The 14,471-nt window shown below is 34.6% G+C and overlaps 1 protein-coding gene across 3 annotated transcripts; it reads left to right on the top strand.

Moving 5' to 3' along the window:
* Nucleotides 1-6,726: 6,726 nt before the first annotated feature.
* On the top strand, nucleotides 6,727-13,056 carry LOC109192741 (DNA replication licensing factor MCM6). Of its 3 annotated transcripts, none has more exons than XM_019343444.1 (19): nucleotides 6,727-7,134; nucleotides 7,252-7,404; nucleotides 7,511-7,636; nucleotides 7,760-7,922; nucleotides 8,337-8,530; nucleotides 8,627-8,819; nucleotides 8,985-9,059; nucleotides 9,593-9,822; nucleotides 9,903-10,017; nucleotides 10,421-10,495; nucleotides 10,573-10,713; nucleotides 10,813-11,016; nucleotides 11,094-11,255; nucleotides 11,341-11,396; nucleotides 11,492-11,631; nucleotides 11,722-11,847; nucleotides 11,957-12,087; nucleotides 12,185-12,324; nucleotides 12,740-13,056. In XM_019343444.1, the coding sequence occupies exons 1-18, from the start codon at nucleotides 6,836-6,838 to the stop codon at nucleotides 12,317-12,319; spliced, it is 2,718 nt and encodes a 905-aa protein (XP_019198989.1). In that variant the 5' UTR covers nucleotides 6,727-6,835; the 3' UTR covers nucleotides 12,320-12,324; nucleotides 12,740-13,056. The 3 variants fall into 3 exon arrangements, with proteins under 3 accessions (XP_019198989.1, XP_019198987.1, XP_019198988.1); XM_019343442.1 differs by having other exon boundaries at nucleotides 12,185-12,339; XM_019343443.1 differs by having other exon boundaries at nucleotides 12,185-12,339; nucleotides 12,732-13,056.
* The last annotated feature ends 1,415 nt before the right edge of the window (nucleotides 13,057-14,471 follow it).

Raw genomic sequence — 14,471 nt, 5'->3', positions numbered from 1 at the left:
ATGTCTATGTTGACTATCCTAATATTGAGCTGCCACTTTGAATGTATCTCAAACAATCCCCCACACATTCAAAGTAGAATGCTGGAAAGGAATAGGATAATGTCTGAGCAATACAAATGAGCTGATCTTAATGTCAGTGTTTGAGAACTTGAACTGACACGTAGTGACACTGAGTAATTTTCTTCCCGAGAGTGATATGAATCTTGAACTCACCGGTTAGATAAATTTTGAACTCGAATGCGCACACCAACTCAAAAAGCAAGTTCTACAAAAGTCAAACTCTTTGACTTCTTATGAACACCCTTAGTATTAAAGAATGTTATGTCTGTCTCTAATATGGACTTCTACCCTGTCAAAGTCTATCACAACATAGACTTTTAACTCTAACAAGTCTTACCGCATTACAGATTTTTATGTCTTATCAAGTCTATCTCAATATAGACTGTTAACTCTATCAAGTCTATCTTAGTATAGACTACCATTAAAGGCTTATAGAGTAGTTAAGGACATAAATCAGTTGTAAGTCTTTTCTTTCTATCATAGGCTGTTATTTGCAATGCAAACGACAGTTTGTGAATCACAATGTGGTGAAGGTGTTGGACACCCTCACAACTGCACGGTTATCACCATGTTTCTTAGCCACTCAGCTTCTTGGGATAACCCCATTATCTTTCATAAGAGGCGGTTAGCCCTTTTCTACTCAAGTTAGGGATCTTTTTAGGTCTGCCTCAACATAGACCATCCAATTGAGTATAAGTCACCAAGAGTACTTAGTACTCATGTCATTATGCGATGAATTCATTAGGTTTGTCTCAACAAAACCACCCTTTCTCAAAGAGTTATGAATTCATTAAGAGACGTAGCTCAACCTCACAAGTACACACACTATCGGAATGACCAACTAGTGTACTATTTTGTAACTCTTTTCATAGCTTCGTTTGACCACAGAAGTGGATCCACCACGAATTCATTACCACTTGGACTTTAAATTAAGTCCTTCCAATGAGTCAGCGACTAATCCTCATAATTAGCCATCAAGTAAGTTGATTCTCTTGACCAAATTTACATGCACTTTGACGAGTACTTCGTTTACTCGTAAATAATCCCTTGAGATTTTCATGTTTAACATGAAACACTCTCTTTCATCATTATTCTCAATATCACAGAGAAACTTTTGATGAAAATATAAGGAGTTTATTACCCCCACAATGCAACACTTACAAATATTTTTATCAAACGTATTTGATCTCTTACCCAGACTGATCTTTGGTGCCCAACCTTAGCTCCTTTGTAGACTGAGTTTTGCCGATTTGCTTTGTGGAGCATTATAGAAGCTTCGCACTATGCTTGATACATGCTCAACAGTTGAATATATTTCAACAACTTGGTTATCTCAATTGATCACAATTACCCTTTAACTAGGAATTATAGGTATTTCAATATGACTCAACCAAGAGTTGAAATAATATATATAAAAATGCTCATTGTTAGTAAGCCATAGAAATAATGTTGTCCACATGCTACATCAAGTTGAACAACATAATCACGAATTTCACATCATATTCTTCTAAGAAATTAATCTCATACACAAGGAATATGTTCGAGCTCATATTTATTCGGAAAAAAACTCTCAACAATGAGACTTCAGAGTTGCCACTTGCACAATTTTTCATTCCCTTGAGGAAATTAAAACTCATATAAAGCATTCATAGGATGCAAATCAATATTACTATTGCAGTACTTCAACAACTTCTATTGCAAGGCTTTGATTGTTTAACAACATATGAAAGTCATCCTCATTTCAGGTGGAGATCAAGTGGCACTCTAACTGGCCTGCATGATCAACACCCTACTTCTTAAGCACTCCCAGGTCGAGTGGTGAAACCGAAGTTTACTTAAAAACCATCTTCCTAGACAGAGTGTTCAAGAATGATGACGTTTCCATGTTCTCATTAAATTGCAATTGAAGCCTTTGATATATGCTCTTATATTAGTTTAGTAAAATATTTGAGCAATATCTATGCACAAATCATTTCAATCAATATCATTAGTATTCAACATACTAAAGAAATAAGTACTACTAAGTAATCAAACCTAGACAACTCAACTAGAATCCAGTACTAAGACAATCATACTTCATGCGAACCCTTAGAACTAGAGCAAATATAGTTACTCAAAATAACTATTTATTTAAAGAGACTCAATACGCATCTTGCTCTGTCAGATTGACTTTTGCTAGTTTTGCCCTTGTGATGGTAGCACTGATGTGCTCGGTGTCCTTGCTTTCTGTACGCAAAACACCTTCCTTTGAACTTCTTGATTTTTCTACTCCTTTTGTTGTAGACAGTTCTGACACTTTGATTTTCAGTTTCATTTGCACCGTACTTTTTTGACAGTGATTCCCAAATGACTTTTGCTGGGTCTTGTTTGACATAGATGTCAAACAAATCGTCATTCATTTGTGACAAAAGGTATCCTCTGGCTGCCGCATTGTCATTTCTAAACTGCATCAGAGTTACACCCGGTTCTTGATCCGAAATGTAATCTATTTCAGGACTGTTTTCTCTCGATTCTTCACCCGGAGTGTAATCAGATTTATGGTTAGCTTTTGTAGCACCAAAGGGAGAGAACACAGTTGGAGTAGGTTCATGTGCAACTGAATATAGCACGTAAACCAACTTTAATTGTACAAAGAGAATATGCATTCTTTGAGCCCACCTACTGTAATTTTTTCCATCAAGCGCGGTAATTTTTGATAGATCGGGTATGACAAAAGGTGCCATAACGCTAAAGGTTGACTGTTGCACAATAACGCTTTTAACTGTTGGGGAAATCTACAACGTCAACGCACGATTTGGAAGCCTTTTAAGAAGCACGGACACTATGGGTGTATGGTATAAAGAAAATCTGTGCCGTGTTATAATAACACTACCTTAAAAGCGTTATTTGCCCGGTAACGGTGCAGTTAGAATCCTGGCACGCTTTCGACAGGCTACACAGACCTACTACGGATAGCTTGCACTAGCAATCACGTAGTCGAACCTCACTATTGCTCAGATTTTGTAGACAAACAGGAAAGGAAGAAAGAAAAGGAAAGTATTTCATGTTTTGTGCATTTGGACACAAGCGGCTTGCCTCCTTATATACTGTAGATGTGTGAGGAATTAAAACAATAGCTTTTCATTTCATCCACACACTATCTAAATAAATGGGGAGTGGAAATAAGAAAAACCCATGCAGCCACACATTGTACGCAAATCATGGATGTCTATGTTGACTATCCTAATATTGAGCTGCCACTTTGAATGTATCTCCAAGAATATGTTGCATTAAATTGCTGTAGAATCCTATCAACAAAAATGATTACCTAGGAGAATATACGGGTGAGTTGATCTCACATCGAGAAGCATATAAAGCGTGGGAAAATCTATGACCAGGTAAATTCTTCCTTCCTTTTCGACTTGAATGACCAGGTTACTATAGAGTTGATAAAACTGGATAAAGTAATGTATTCAGGCTAAAAAATATACGGAGTATTAAGTTTGTGGGTTCTCCAGTGCCGACCAAAGAAGCATCAATCTCATTTAAACCATTTATTTATTTATAGTTGCATTTAATGGGACACTCATTACTGTATGTTGTTTTTACAAGCAAGTCCCACTTTTTTTTAAAAAAAAATGTTGTATTCCCTCTGTCCCATTTTATGTGTTTTACTTTCCTTTTTAGTTTGTCCCAAAATGTTGTCCACTTTCCAAAATTGAACATCACCATCATTCTACTTTTTTCAAATTACCCTTCTAGCTTTTGCTTTTTTTATTGTTTTTATTTCCAAAAGTGAAAAAGTGAGGGGCATAATTGAAAAGTGCATAACATTTACTTTAATTCATTAAAAAGCGTGCAAAAAGTAAATGAGACATCCAATTCGGGACGGAGGGAGTATTATTCTTACCAACAAGGCAACAAGCATGGCAACCATATCTGGATCAGCAGCAACGATAGAGTGTTGGGCAAGGCATCAGAGTTGCAAAATGGGCAAACCTTTCTGTTGGCATGCCGCTAAACAACCCCCTTTGGGTTTGGAAGAGGTCCAAAGGATTCCGCCCGGTGACTGCCGCACCTGATAGCCTCTCAGAGAAAGTAGCGGAGAGCGTGAAAAATGTAGAGCAAATATGATTTGATACTGAAACCGTAAAAGGAGGGAGCAGAAAGAGAAGATCAATCACAAACCATTTGATCCATTAGAGCTTTCCCATTGTCTCCAGGAAAAAACATGAAATGCCTGATGATTCATAGTGTGATGTTGCTCCACCTCTGCGTCTAATACATGCATACTAATACTGACGGAAGAAGAAAGCAAGCGGAAAAGACCATTTTAGCCCCTAATCTAACCCCTAGCAGACGGAGAGGTAACAGAAGGACTAATTTTGGAACAAATATGAAAGTCGAGTGTCTTTTTCGTCCAAATTAAAAGTCGACCAATTTTAGAAAATTGCAATAGTCAGAGGACCATTGCTGGAATTAACTCCTTATTATTATTAATAAATTAACTCATTATTATTATTATTATTATTATTATTATTATTATTATTATTTAAAAAAAAATTACAGTATTGGTTTTAAAGATTATGATTTTAGTAGGGTTTCATTTATTTACTAGAACGGGGCCACAAAAATCTAAAAACCGGCCCTGAAGAAGACTTATAGAAATTCAAACCAAAAGTAGTATTTATTTATACTATCGTTTTAGACTAAGTATTTATACTATCAATTTTATAAAGTTGCAAAGATTTATTTTAGTGACATTTATAATGAATCTTCTATATTATCTTGCATTCATATACTTTGAATTATATATTTAAATAAACAAATTCGACATTCAATTACCTATGTATGAACTTCTCCTATACAATCTTGCATTGATATACTTTGGAATACTTATTAAATATAAATATCAAATATTAGCCCATTCATACAATGCGTGTGTAAAATAAGTATTAAAAATAAACATCTATTTATGGTCCACATTGCAATACGAATTATGATCCATAGTATAATTTGTCCATCTCTCCTTATTTGGTATAACATTTTGAGCTTTTACTATTGTTATTGCTCTTAGTTATCAATATTGACAATCATTATTTTATGGACCATAGTCCATGCCACTGTTTGAACCATAAATAAAAAGTACATTTTTAATATAATAAAAAATATATTATTTGTGTACGTAAAGTACATTATTTGAGTATTGAAAGTATATTAGTTTGTATATTATCAAATAATGTGCATTCAATATACAAATGATGTACTTTTACATCCCGTTTGGTTCGCTGAAAAATATTTGAAGGGAAATGAATTGAAATTCTATGAAAAATAAATTTCAGAAAAATGGATTTCATTGTTTGGTACTTTGGTTGGTGGAAAAGAAATTACTGGAATATCAATTCCATTGTTTGGTTGGGTTTGAAATTGTAAAAAATAATGAGTATAAGACAATTATAACTCCTACACAATAATAACAACAACAATAATAATTGTAATTAAGAAAAGTTGATGAGGGCATAATTGTCCTACTTGTTTTCCATAGAAATCGAAATACCATGTGGGGGCAATGGAAAATGTTTTCCATGAACCAAATAAAGAAAAATCCAGGGTGCGTTTACTAACAGAAAACTATTCTATGTTTTTTGTTTTCTAATTTTTCGATTTTCATTCCCTGATTTCCATATTCTGTTTTCTGTTTAGAAAACTTGTCTACTGACACTTTTTTTTTTCAAATTTATTTTTTTAGATTAACTTTATAAAATTAACACAAATTTAATTTCGAGTGATTAACGTTATAAAATTAACACAAATTTAATTTCGAGTGATTTTTAGATCTTATTTTTAAAATATTTTTACATATGTTTGATTTAAATGGAATAATTTTTTATTTTTTATTTTTACTTTTAAGTCTAATATATGTAAGATTTTTACATTTGATAACTGAACAAAATTTATATGTATATAACATAATAACTAAAAAAATATATCTGAACCAATAATCTACTAAGTTCACCTAAATTTTAGTTTAGATAATATTAATAATTTTTGAGCTAATGTTTAAAATATTTTTTAGATATACTCATTTGAATGACATGTATATGAATATATAACTTTTACTTTGAATTCTAATATATGTGAGATTTCAATATCCGATATCTGGACCGAACTTGTATTACGATGTAACATAATTAAAAATATTTAAACTTATAATCGATTGAGTTCAATCAAAATCTAAAACATATATATAGTTGAATTCTTAATTTTGATAATGCAAATAATGTATAAGTTTAAAGTGTAAGCAAATAAGTTATGTTTAAATAAGTAAATTAAATAGAAAAGATAGAAGATAGTGATAAGTAAACTAAGATGATAATGAATGTAATCATAATAATGTGGTTATAGTGACATATAACTAAATAGATGATAGATGATTCTGCTTTCCATTTAGAAAACAGTTTTTAAGAGTGTTTTAGTTTTCCAGAAATTATTTTCAGTTTTCAAAATGAAAAACTGTGCTAGTAAACATGTTTTCTGTTTTCTATTTTTCAATTTTCAAAAATTTTGAGTTAGTAAACGGCTCTCCAATTTTCCTTAAATTCAAAAAAAAAAACATTTTTCAGCTAACCAAACATGTCCTTAATATATTAAAAATGTACATTGTATTCATGGTAGGCAAAAGTTTGCCTATTAGACAGCGGGCCTTAGTGATAAACAATGGGCCTGTCTTGTCCACTGAAAGGAGGAGAGAATGGTCTTTCGGGCTTTTCCATGTTAGCAAATAGCAAACACAACAATGGGCCTGTCAGGCCCTTCTGTCGATTTGGCGGGAAACTCCTATGGTGCTTTCCTTAATTTCCCGCCATGCGAACTCCGATCCTTCATTAATCTTCCCACATTCTCTCTCTTCCGCATTCGGCTGAAGCTAAAACTGAGTGTAGAAGAAACAGAGAGGAAGAGGGAACCAGTGGAACTAAGCAAAAACATATATTTGTATTATCGAGAATTAAGAATGGATAGTTATGGCGGCGGTGGGTACTTCGTGGACCAGAAAGCAGCCCAGGTCGAGAACATTTTCTTGGAGTTTCTCAAGAGGTTATCTCTTTACACAATCATCTATTTCAGCTTCCATTTTTCTTAATTCAAAATTTTCATTTCAAAGAACCACGACTGTGTATAATTTCCCTAATTTCATAACTTTTTTGTTGGCAGTTTCCGGTTGGATGCCAACTCTCGAGAGCCTTACTACGAATCGGAGATCGAAGCTATGAGGCCCAACGAGTCCAACACCATGTTCATTGACTTTTCCCATGTCATGCGCTTTAATGACATTCTTCAGAGGGCGATTTCTGACGAGTTTATCAGGTAACCCTAGCATTTTCTTTGCCTGAGTGTTCAAATTTATTTCTAAAAGTTCATTCAACTCCTTGAATTTCCTATTGATATTTCCTGTTTGCTTTAATATGTCAAGGTTTGAGCCGTATTTGAAGAGTGCCTGCAAACGTTTCGTCATGGAACAAAAGCCCACTTTTATAACAGATGATAACCCCAACAAGGATATCAATGTTGCTTTTTACAATCTTCCCTTAATTAAGAGGTGAAGGCTTAGCTCATCCTAGCAAAAATTGCTTAAACTTTTATTTTTTTAATAAGAATGTTTAATTATTTTTAACTTAACTGAGAGTATTTATTTCCCTCTTCCTGATTGATTGAATTGTAGATTGAGGGAATTGACTACAGCTGAGATAGGGAAACTGGTGGCTGTGACAGGAGTGGTTACTCGGACTAGTGAGGTTCGTCCTGAGCTTCTACAGGGAACTTTCAAGTGTTTGGACTGTGCTACTGTTATTAAGAATGTTGAACAGCAGTTCAAATACACTGAGGTTTGTGCTTGCTTCTCATTGGTACTTGTATTGTAAAGATGTGCATTGATATTTCTATTGATGTACGAATTAGCTTGTCTTTTTTTTGTTTTTCTTACCCATACTACTTACAGTAATCACAATATATATATATGTAGATTAGTAAGGTTCATTTCCCCCCTTAATGACATTGTAAGACACTTGTGATTTTTGATGTGCGATCTTTATGGATATTTAAAGAGATAAGTCACTGCTGTGAATTATAGCCATTGCTAGTTTGAAGTTTAAACCCTCCCAAATAGAGACTGAATATTTCATGTTGCTTGTGATCATATAGTCTTGCACTTGAATCAATTTTGGTAGTACTAGAACACTATAAATTAGCTTATTACTGAGTGCTTGATGTTCTTTGTGCATGTTTTTTTCCCCTTTCAGCCTATTGTCTGCATGAATGCTACATGTACAAACACAAGGAAATGGGCCTTACTCAGACAAGAGAGCAAATTTGCCGACTGGCAGAGGGTCCGAATGCAGGAGACCTCTAAGGAGATTCCTGCTGGTTCTCTTCCAAGATCACTTGATGTCATTTTACGCCATGATATTGTAGAACAAGCAAGGGCTGGTGATACGTAAGTACATTCTTTCCTATACATGGAGATGAATGTTACACTCAACTAAAGTTGTATGTGACTTGTGTGTTTATTTTGCTGCCTATTTTCTTGTAGGGTTATATTTACTGGTTCTGTGGTGGTAATACCAGACATATTTGCCTTGGCCTCTCCTGGTGAGAGAGCCGAGAGTCGTAGGGAAGGTCCTCAGCAAAAGAATGCATCTGGCCAAGAAGGTGTCAAAGGTCTTCGTGCCTTGGGTGTGAGAGATCTCTCTTACCGCCTAGCATTTATTGCTAATTCAGTTCAGGTAATTGAATGCATGACTTCATATACTTTGTATATCAGCAAATCTAAGTGTTTTGATGATATAAATTTGTTTGGAAGGGTTAATTGTTCACTTATTATTTGTAGAGTCTGATAGAGTATCTCTTAACCTTTTTTTAAAAATTATTTCACTTAACCTTATTCACAGATATGTGATGGGCGAAGAGATAATGATATCAGAAATAGGAGAGATGCTGAGGAGGATGACAATCAACAGTTCACGGTTTGTATTTCAATCACTATATTCAATTTTTATCGCATGTGGAAGTCATTTGTAACATCTCTTAGTCATAGTTAGATGTGCAGTGTGATCAAATGAGGGAAATAAATGTTTCCATGTAGTCAAACAGGTCCCATAGACAAAGTTAGACATGTTCATCCATATATGATGTAATAAAAGTTAGCTGTTAAAATTGGTGAATATGGGAAAGTGGGTAACTTTTGATCAGCACCTGGCAAGGATCGAACTTCATACATTCTAACCGGCTATGCTGTGTAGTTGAACAGTTGCTTTAACCTTTAATACACCAATCAACAAGCAATCTCTATCTCTTTACTTGTTTAGACCTAAGTGTACTATTCTTCTATCTAGAACCACTTTCAGAGAATGAAATAACACTAATTTGTTTAAGGCGTTGTGGTTGTATTTGATAAGTGTGATATTTGTCATCCATATTTGGTTTGGCATGTTTTCTTTAAATCATCTTGCAAATATGCAAAACTGTGTAGTAGTTTGATTGATTATTGTATTGACAGGCAGAAGAGATAGGTGAATTTCACAGAATGAGGAATACTCCTGATTTTTTCAATAAGCTTGTTGACAGCATTGCTCCAACTGTTTTTGGTCACCAAGATATCAAGCGAGCAATCCTGCTTATGCTTTTGGGTGGTGTACACAAGTTTACTCATGAAGGCATTAACCTTAGGGGAGATATCAATGTCTGCATTGTTGGTGATCCTAGCTGTGCAAAGTCTCAATTTCTCAAGTATGTCTACTTTAGAATGTTGTCAATTTCCTATCCTCATCTTCATTGAACTAATTTTGGATGCATTATTTGACTTCCAGGTATACAACAGGTTTGGTTCCCAGATCTGTCTACACATCTGGTAAGTCCTCATCTGCAGCTGGGTTGACAGCAACTGTAGCGAAAGAGCCAGAAACTGGAGAATTCTGTATTGAGGTGGGATAACAATTATGATTCTCTCACTCTCAATGAATTATTACATTACAGAGATATTGATTATTATACAATTGTAATGGAATATGATTGTGATTTTCTTGTGTTGAAATTTTAATACCTTGAGGGCATGTTTGGACATTGACATTCTATGTTTGATTTACCACCTACTGAAAACAGATAATCTAATGGTTATATTTTTTCCTCCCATTGTTTGGCAAAAAAAGAAAGAGCGAGAATAGTGCATAAGGTGCCCATGAAGATTGATATGAGGGAATGATTACTTGTTAAATTTTTTAGAAAGATTTTGAAATGATGTTTTTTTTTTTTTTTTTTTTTGCCCTGAAGTGTTTTTATAGATACTAATCTGTTTTAGATTTTTAATGAAATGACTTTTATGTTTCAGGCTGGTGCACTGATGCTTGCAGATAATGGTATCTGCTGTATTGATGAGTTTGACAAGATGGATGTCAGAGATCAGGTAATTCTAGTTTGAGCAATGTCTCTTATTTTTATCTTTTATTAACTTCTAATGGTTGAAGTATGTGTCATCCTTAGGTTGCCATTCATGAAGCAATGGAGCAGCAAACAATAAGCATCACAAAGGCTGGTATTCAAGCAACACTAAATGCTCGAACATCAATTTTAGCTGCCGCCAACCCCACTGGAGGCCGGTACGATAAGACCAAACCTCTGAAGGTAATTTTCCCTCATGTTAAAGTACTAAATTTTGTTTTGATTTATAATTTTCTAAATCACGTTAGTTTGTGTGGTGACATTTCTAATATACTTCTACAGTATAATGTCGCCCTCCCACCTGCCATTCTTTCAAGGTTCGATCTGGTATATGTGATGATTGATGACCCTGATGATCAAACGGATTACCACATTGCTCATCACATTGTGAGACTTCATCAAAAACGTGAGGATTCACTTGCCCCTGCATTCACCACTGCACAATTGAAGCGATACATTGCGTATGCAAAGACTCTAAAACCTAAGGTAATTTTAGAATTCTGCATTGAAGGGCACAATACTAGTTCATTCTTTAAACTATAATATGTTTTCGTACTATGCAGCTTACACCAGAAGCTAGAAAACTGTTGGTGGATTCATATGTTGCCCTTCGTCGAGGAGATACAGCTCCAGGGAGTCGAGTTGCTTATCGAATGACTGTAAGGCAGCTCGAGGCTTTAATCAGGCTTTCAGAGGCAGTTGCTCGAAGTTATTTGGATGTTCAGGTGCTTTCACTAGCTTGCTTACTGCTTAGTGTAGGGATATCAAATTCCTATTTTGTTCTCAAACTCTATATATTATTATGAATAGGTTCACACTCGTTATGTACAACTAGCAGTAAGACTACTGAAGACATCAATTATCAGGTAAAAATATGGAATACATCAATCACAACAATTAGATAAATTCTAACTAATTTGAAACATAATGATTTTGATGTGGCTATTGTATTTTCATGCAGTGTGGAGTCAAGTGAGATTGATTTATCTGAGTTCCAGGAAGATAATCAAGATGATAGTCCTCATGAAAATAGAGAAAATAATTCTGTTCCTGGGGAAACTCATGCGGAAACAACTTCTGAGCCACCTTCTGGGCCAGCGGGTGAGTCTATGTACATTATAAATTTTTATTTACTCTGTACCCTTTTAACTAGCAAGTAAAACTGTTTTACGTTGATTTTATTGTTAACAGAAAATGGCCCAGGCACTCCAAGCAAGCAAGGAAAGAAACTTGTCATTAGTGATGAATACTTTCAGAGAGTTACCCGTGCCCTTGTCCTGGGATTACGGCAGCATGAGGAGACTGTGATGCAAGAAGGTACGTGAATTTTGTTCAGAAATTTAGGCGAGCCGCGCATTCAAGTTTTCAGCTCTGTTCAAAAATTTAAGTTACATTTTATTTTACTATGGTTATGTGCATTGTGCAGGGACTGGTTTAGTTGGGATGAGGCAGAGAGATCTGATACATTGGTTTGTGCGTCAGCAAAACGAGAAAAATAGCTACACCAGTGCGGAAGAGGCTTCTGCTGAGATTACAAAAGTGAAAGCCATCATAGAGGTGAAACCTTACATAAGAACAATTTGCCTGGTCTTTGATATTTTTCTTGAACTGAAAATAATGTTTGACTTATTATTGTCTTGATCCGTGTTTGCAGAGTTTGATACGTAGGGAAGGCCATCTGATAGTTGTGGATGAAGGTAGACAAGCAGCAGAGGACAGCCAACACGCAACAAAAACATCAAGAAATGACCGGATTTTGGCTGTAGCACCTAACTATGTCGTAGATTGATTGGAGTAAGGACTAAGGAGGTAAGCTTTTCAAGGTTTAGTTTAGTTTATTTTATTTATTTATTTATTTTAATTATGTATTCCCCATGGGGAGCTTTTGGATGACGAGGAAAACTCTACAATCCTTTCGAGTGAGTAATCCTACCTTGTGACCCTAGTAGCTCAGCAGCCAGGGCCAAATGTGCATGGCTCAGCAGTTAGGGTCAAATGTCGGTGCACGCAAGAGATTTGCTCACTTGGGCATAATCCCCACACTGCCGTTGTTAAGGTCCGAACATTGTGAACCAGTGAGCATCTTGGTTCCTTATGGGTTTTTATTTATATAGTTGGTTGCAGTATTTATATAATAGGCAGTGTTATTATGAGGGTAATGGTGGTTGCTTTATCGCTACTAAAAGGAAATTAAACATTAGATTTGCAGGTTTGGAGTTGGGTAAAATGGGTGTCGTTTTCATGATGACAAGATTGCGGCTAACGCTACTCCATGTAGTCATTATCCAGCACAGCGGAGGAGTTGTATACTCAAACGCAAAAAACTGCGTCATTGTAATCCAGTATTGCCTTGTGGCAATTAATGTCTGAAAGCTGACATTTTTCCTTTCTGGCACTAATTATTCTTCATTTTAGTAGTTTACAAACTATGGTTGGATTTAATGTACAAATCTTACGGATTGTGTATATTTAATATCTTTTAATTTGTCATTTATGTTTTTAAATATGATTTGGATTTGAAGATTATACTCCGGTCTTTTACAAGTTTTTCGTATTTCATTCTTTTCAAATTTCACCCCTATGACCAGTTGAGCTGTACATATGGGCTATTTTCTTATTTCATAATTTGGTGAGTGATTTTATTTTATTGATTAAAAATTAAAAAACTTGGGCAATTAGAATTAGTGATGAAGCTAGGTGTAAGCTATAGAACCAGCGAAGCCACGTGAGTAGATTGATGTTTGAAGCTCAACCTCAAACTATACTCCATAATTGATAATTGTGTTCCAAATGAGAAAGAAAACCTGAAATGTTTAGTTTAAGAAATGTTTTTAAATGATACTTTTAGAAACTTTTTTTATAACTTATGATCATGCATTCATGAGTAACAAATGTATTTCCATGGAATAAAATTTTGTTTCATTTTATTTTAGTAGAAAAAAATTAAATAAGTAAAAATTGTAACGCACTTTTTTTCGGACAATTAGAGTCAACAAGGGATTCTCCAAAATGTGAATGTCATTTTAGTTTGTCTTCTGTAAAAATGATGCATTATGTTAAAATGTTAAAAGAGTTCTGAGTCAAACTTTTTAACATGTAAGAGTTAAATTTTGTATGCGTGACTTGAGATAAATCCAAATTAGTCTTTTTTTGAAAGCTAAACACCACCTCCACTAAGAATAGATCTCATGACCTCCCATATGGTAGAGTCACTACCTGTCATTTAAGCACAAGGTGTTTGGCAAATCCAAATGAGTCTAAATAGTAGGATACCCGTTATATACGGAGGAAAAATATTATATATACTCCCAACTTTTATTCCCACACTCAAAAATTTTAATGTAAACAAATTTACAAGGGCCCACATGAAGAAAATAGCCTATCAATACTCGCCATATCAAGGAGTAAATTTGAGGGAGTATGATTTAAGAGTACATGTAGTAGAACTCATATACGGAGCATATAAATAAAGAGGCGCAAATTATGCTGTGGACTTGTGTCCGCAATGCATTGTGGACATGAGTCCAAAACGACGTCGTTTTCAGGAAAAATGCGGCATTTCAGTTAAAAAAAAAATATTTGATTTTGTCTCGCCGTTAACGGCGTTATTCGTTTGTGGATTATGAATGTACAGTTATGGAATTATGAATATACAATAATGGAGTTATGAATGTACAGTTATGGAATTATGAATGTAAGTTATGAAATTATGAACGCAGAACTCTGGCATTATGAACTTACAATTATGAACATATAGTGATAAAATTATGAACATAGAGCTCTAAAATTGTGAACATAGAGCTTCAAATATTATGAATGTACAGTTATGGAATTATGAGTCTACATTTAGGGAATTATGAATGTACAGTTATGAAATTATGAATGTACAGTTATGAAATTATGAATGTAAAGTTATGAAATTATGAACACAGAGCTCTGAC

Source organism: Ipomoea nil, unplaced genomic scaffold (genome assembly GCF_001879475.1).
Source record: "Ipomoea nil cultivar Tokyo-kokei standard unplaced genomic scaffold, Asagao_1.1 scaffold1833, whole genome shotgun sequence".
NCBI lineage: Eukaryota > Viridiplantae > Streptophyta > Magnoliopsida > Solanales > Convolvulaceae > Ipomoea > Ipomoea nil.
This window is presented reverse-complemented; position numbering and strand designations above follow the sequence as displayed.

Excerpts from the sequence above, each read along its gene's own strand:
- LOC109192741 (XM_019343444.1), top strand. The coding sequence starts at position 6,836 with ATGGGCCTGTCAGGCCCTTCTGTCGATTTGGCGGGAAACTCCTATGGT. Across the intron at positions 7,135-7,251 it reads TTCTTGGAGTTTCTCAAGAG|TTTCCGGTTGGATGCCAACT; the intron begins GTTATCTCTTTA and ends TTTTGTTGGCAG. Across the intron at positions 11,848-11,956 it reads GGAGACTGTGATGCAAGAAG|GGACTGGTTTAGTTGGGATG; the intron begins GTACGTGAATTT and ends TGCATTGTGCAG.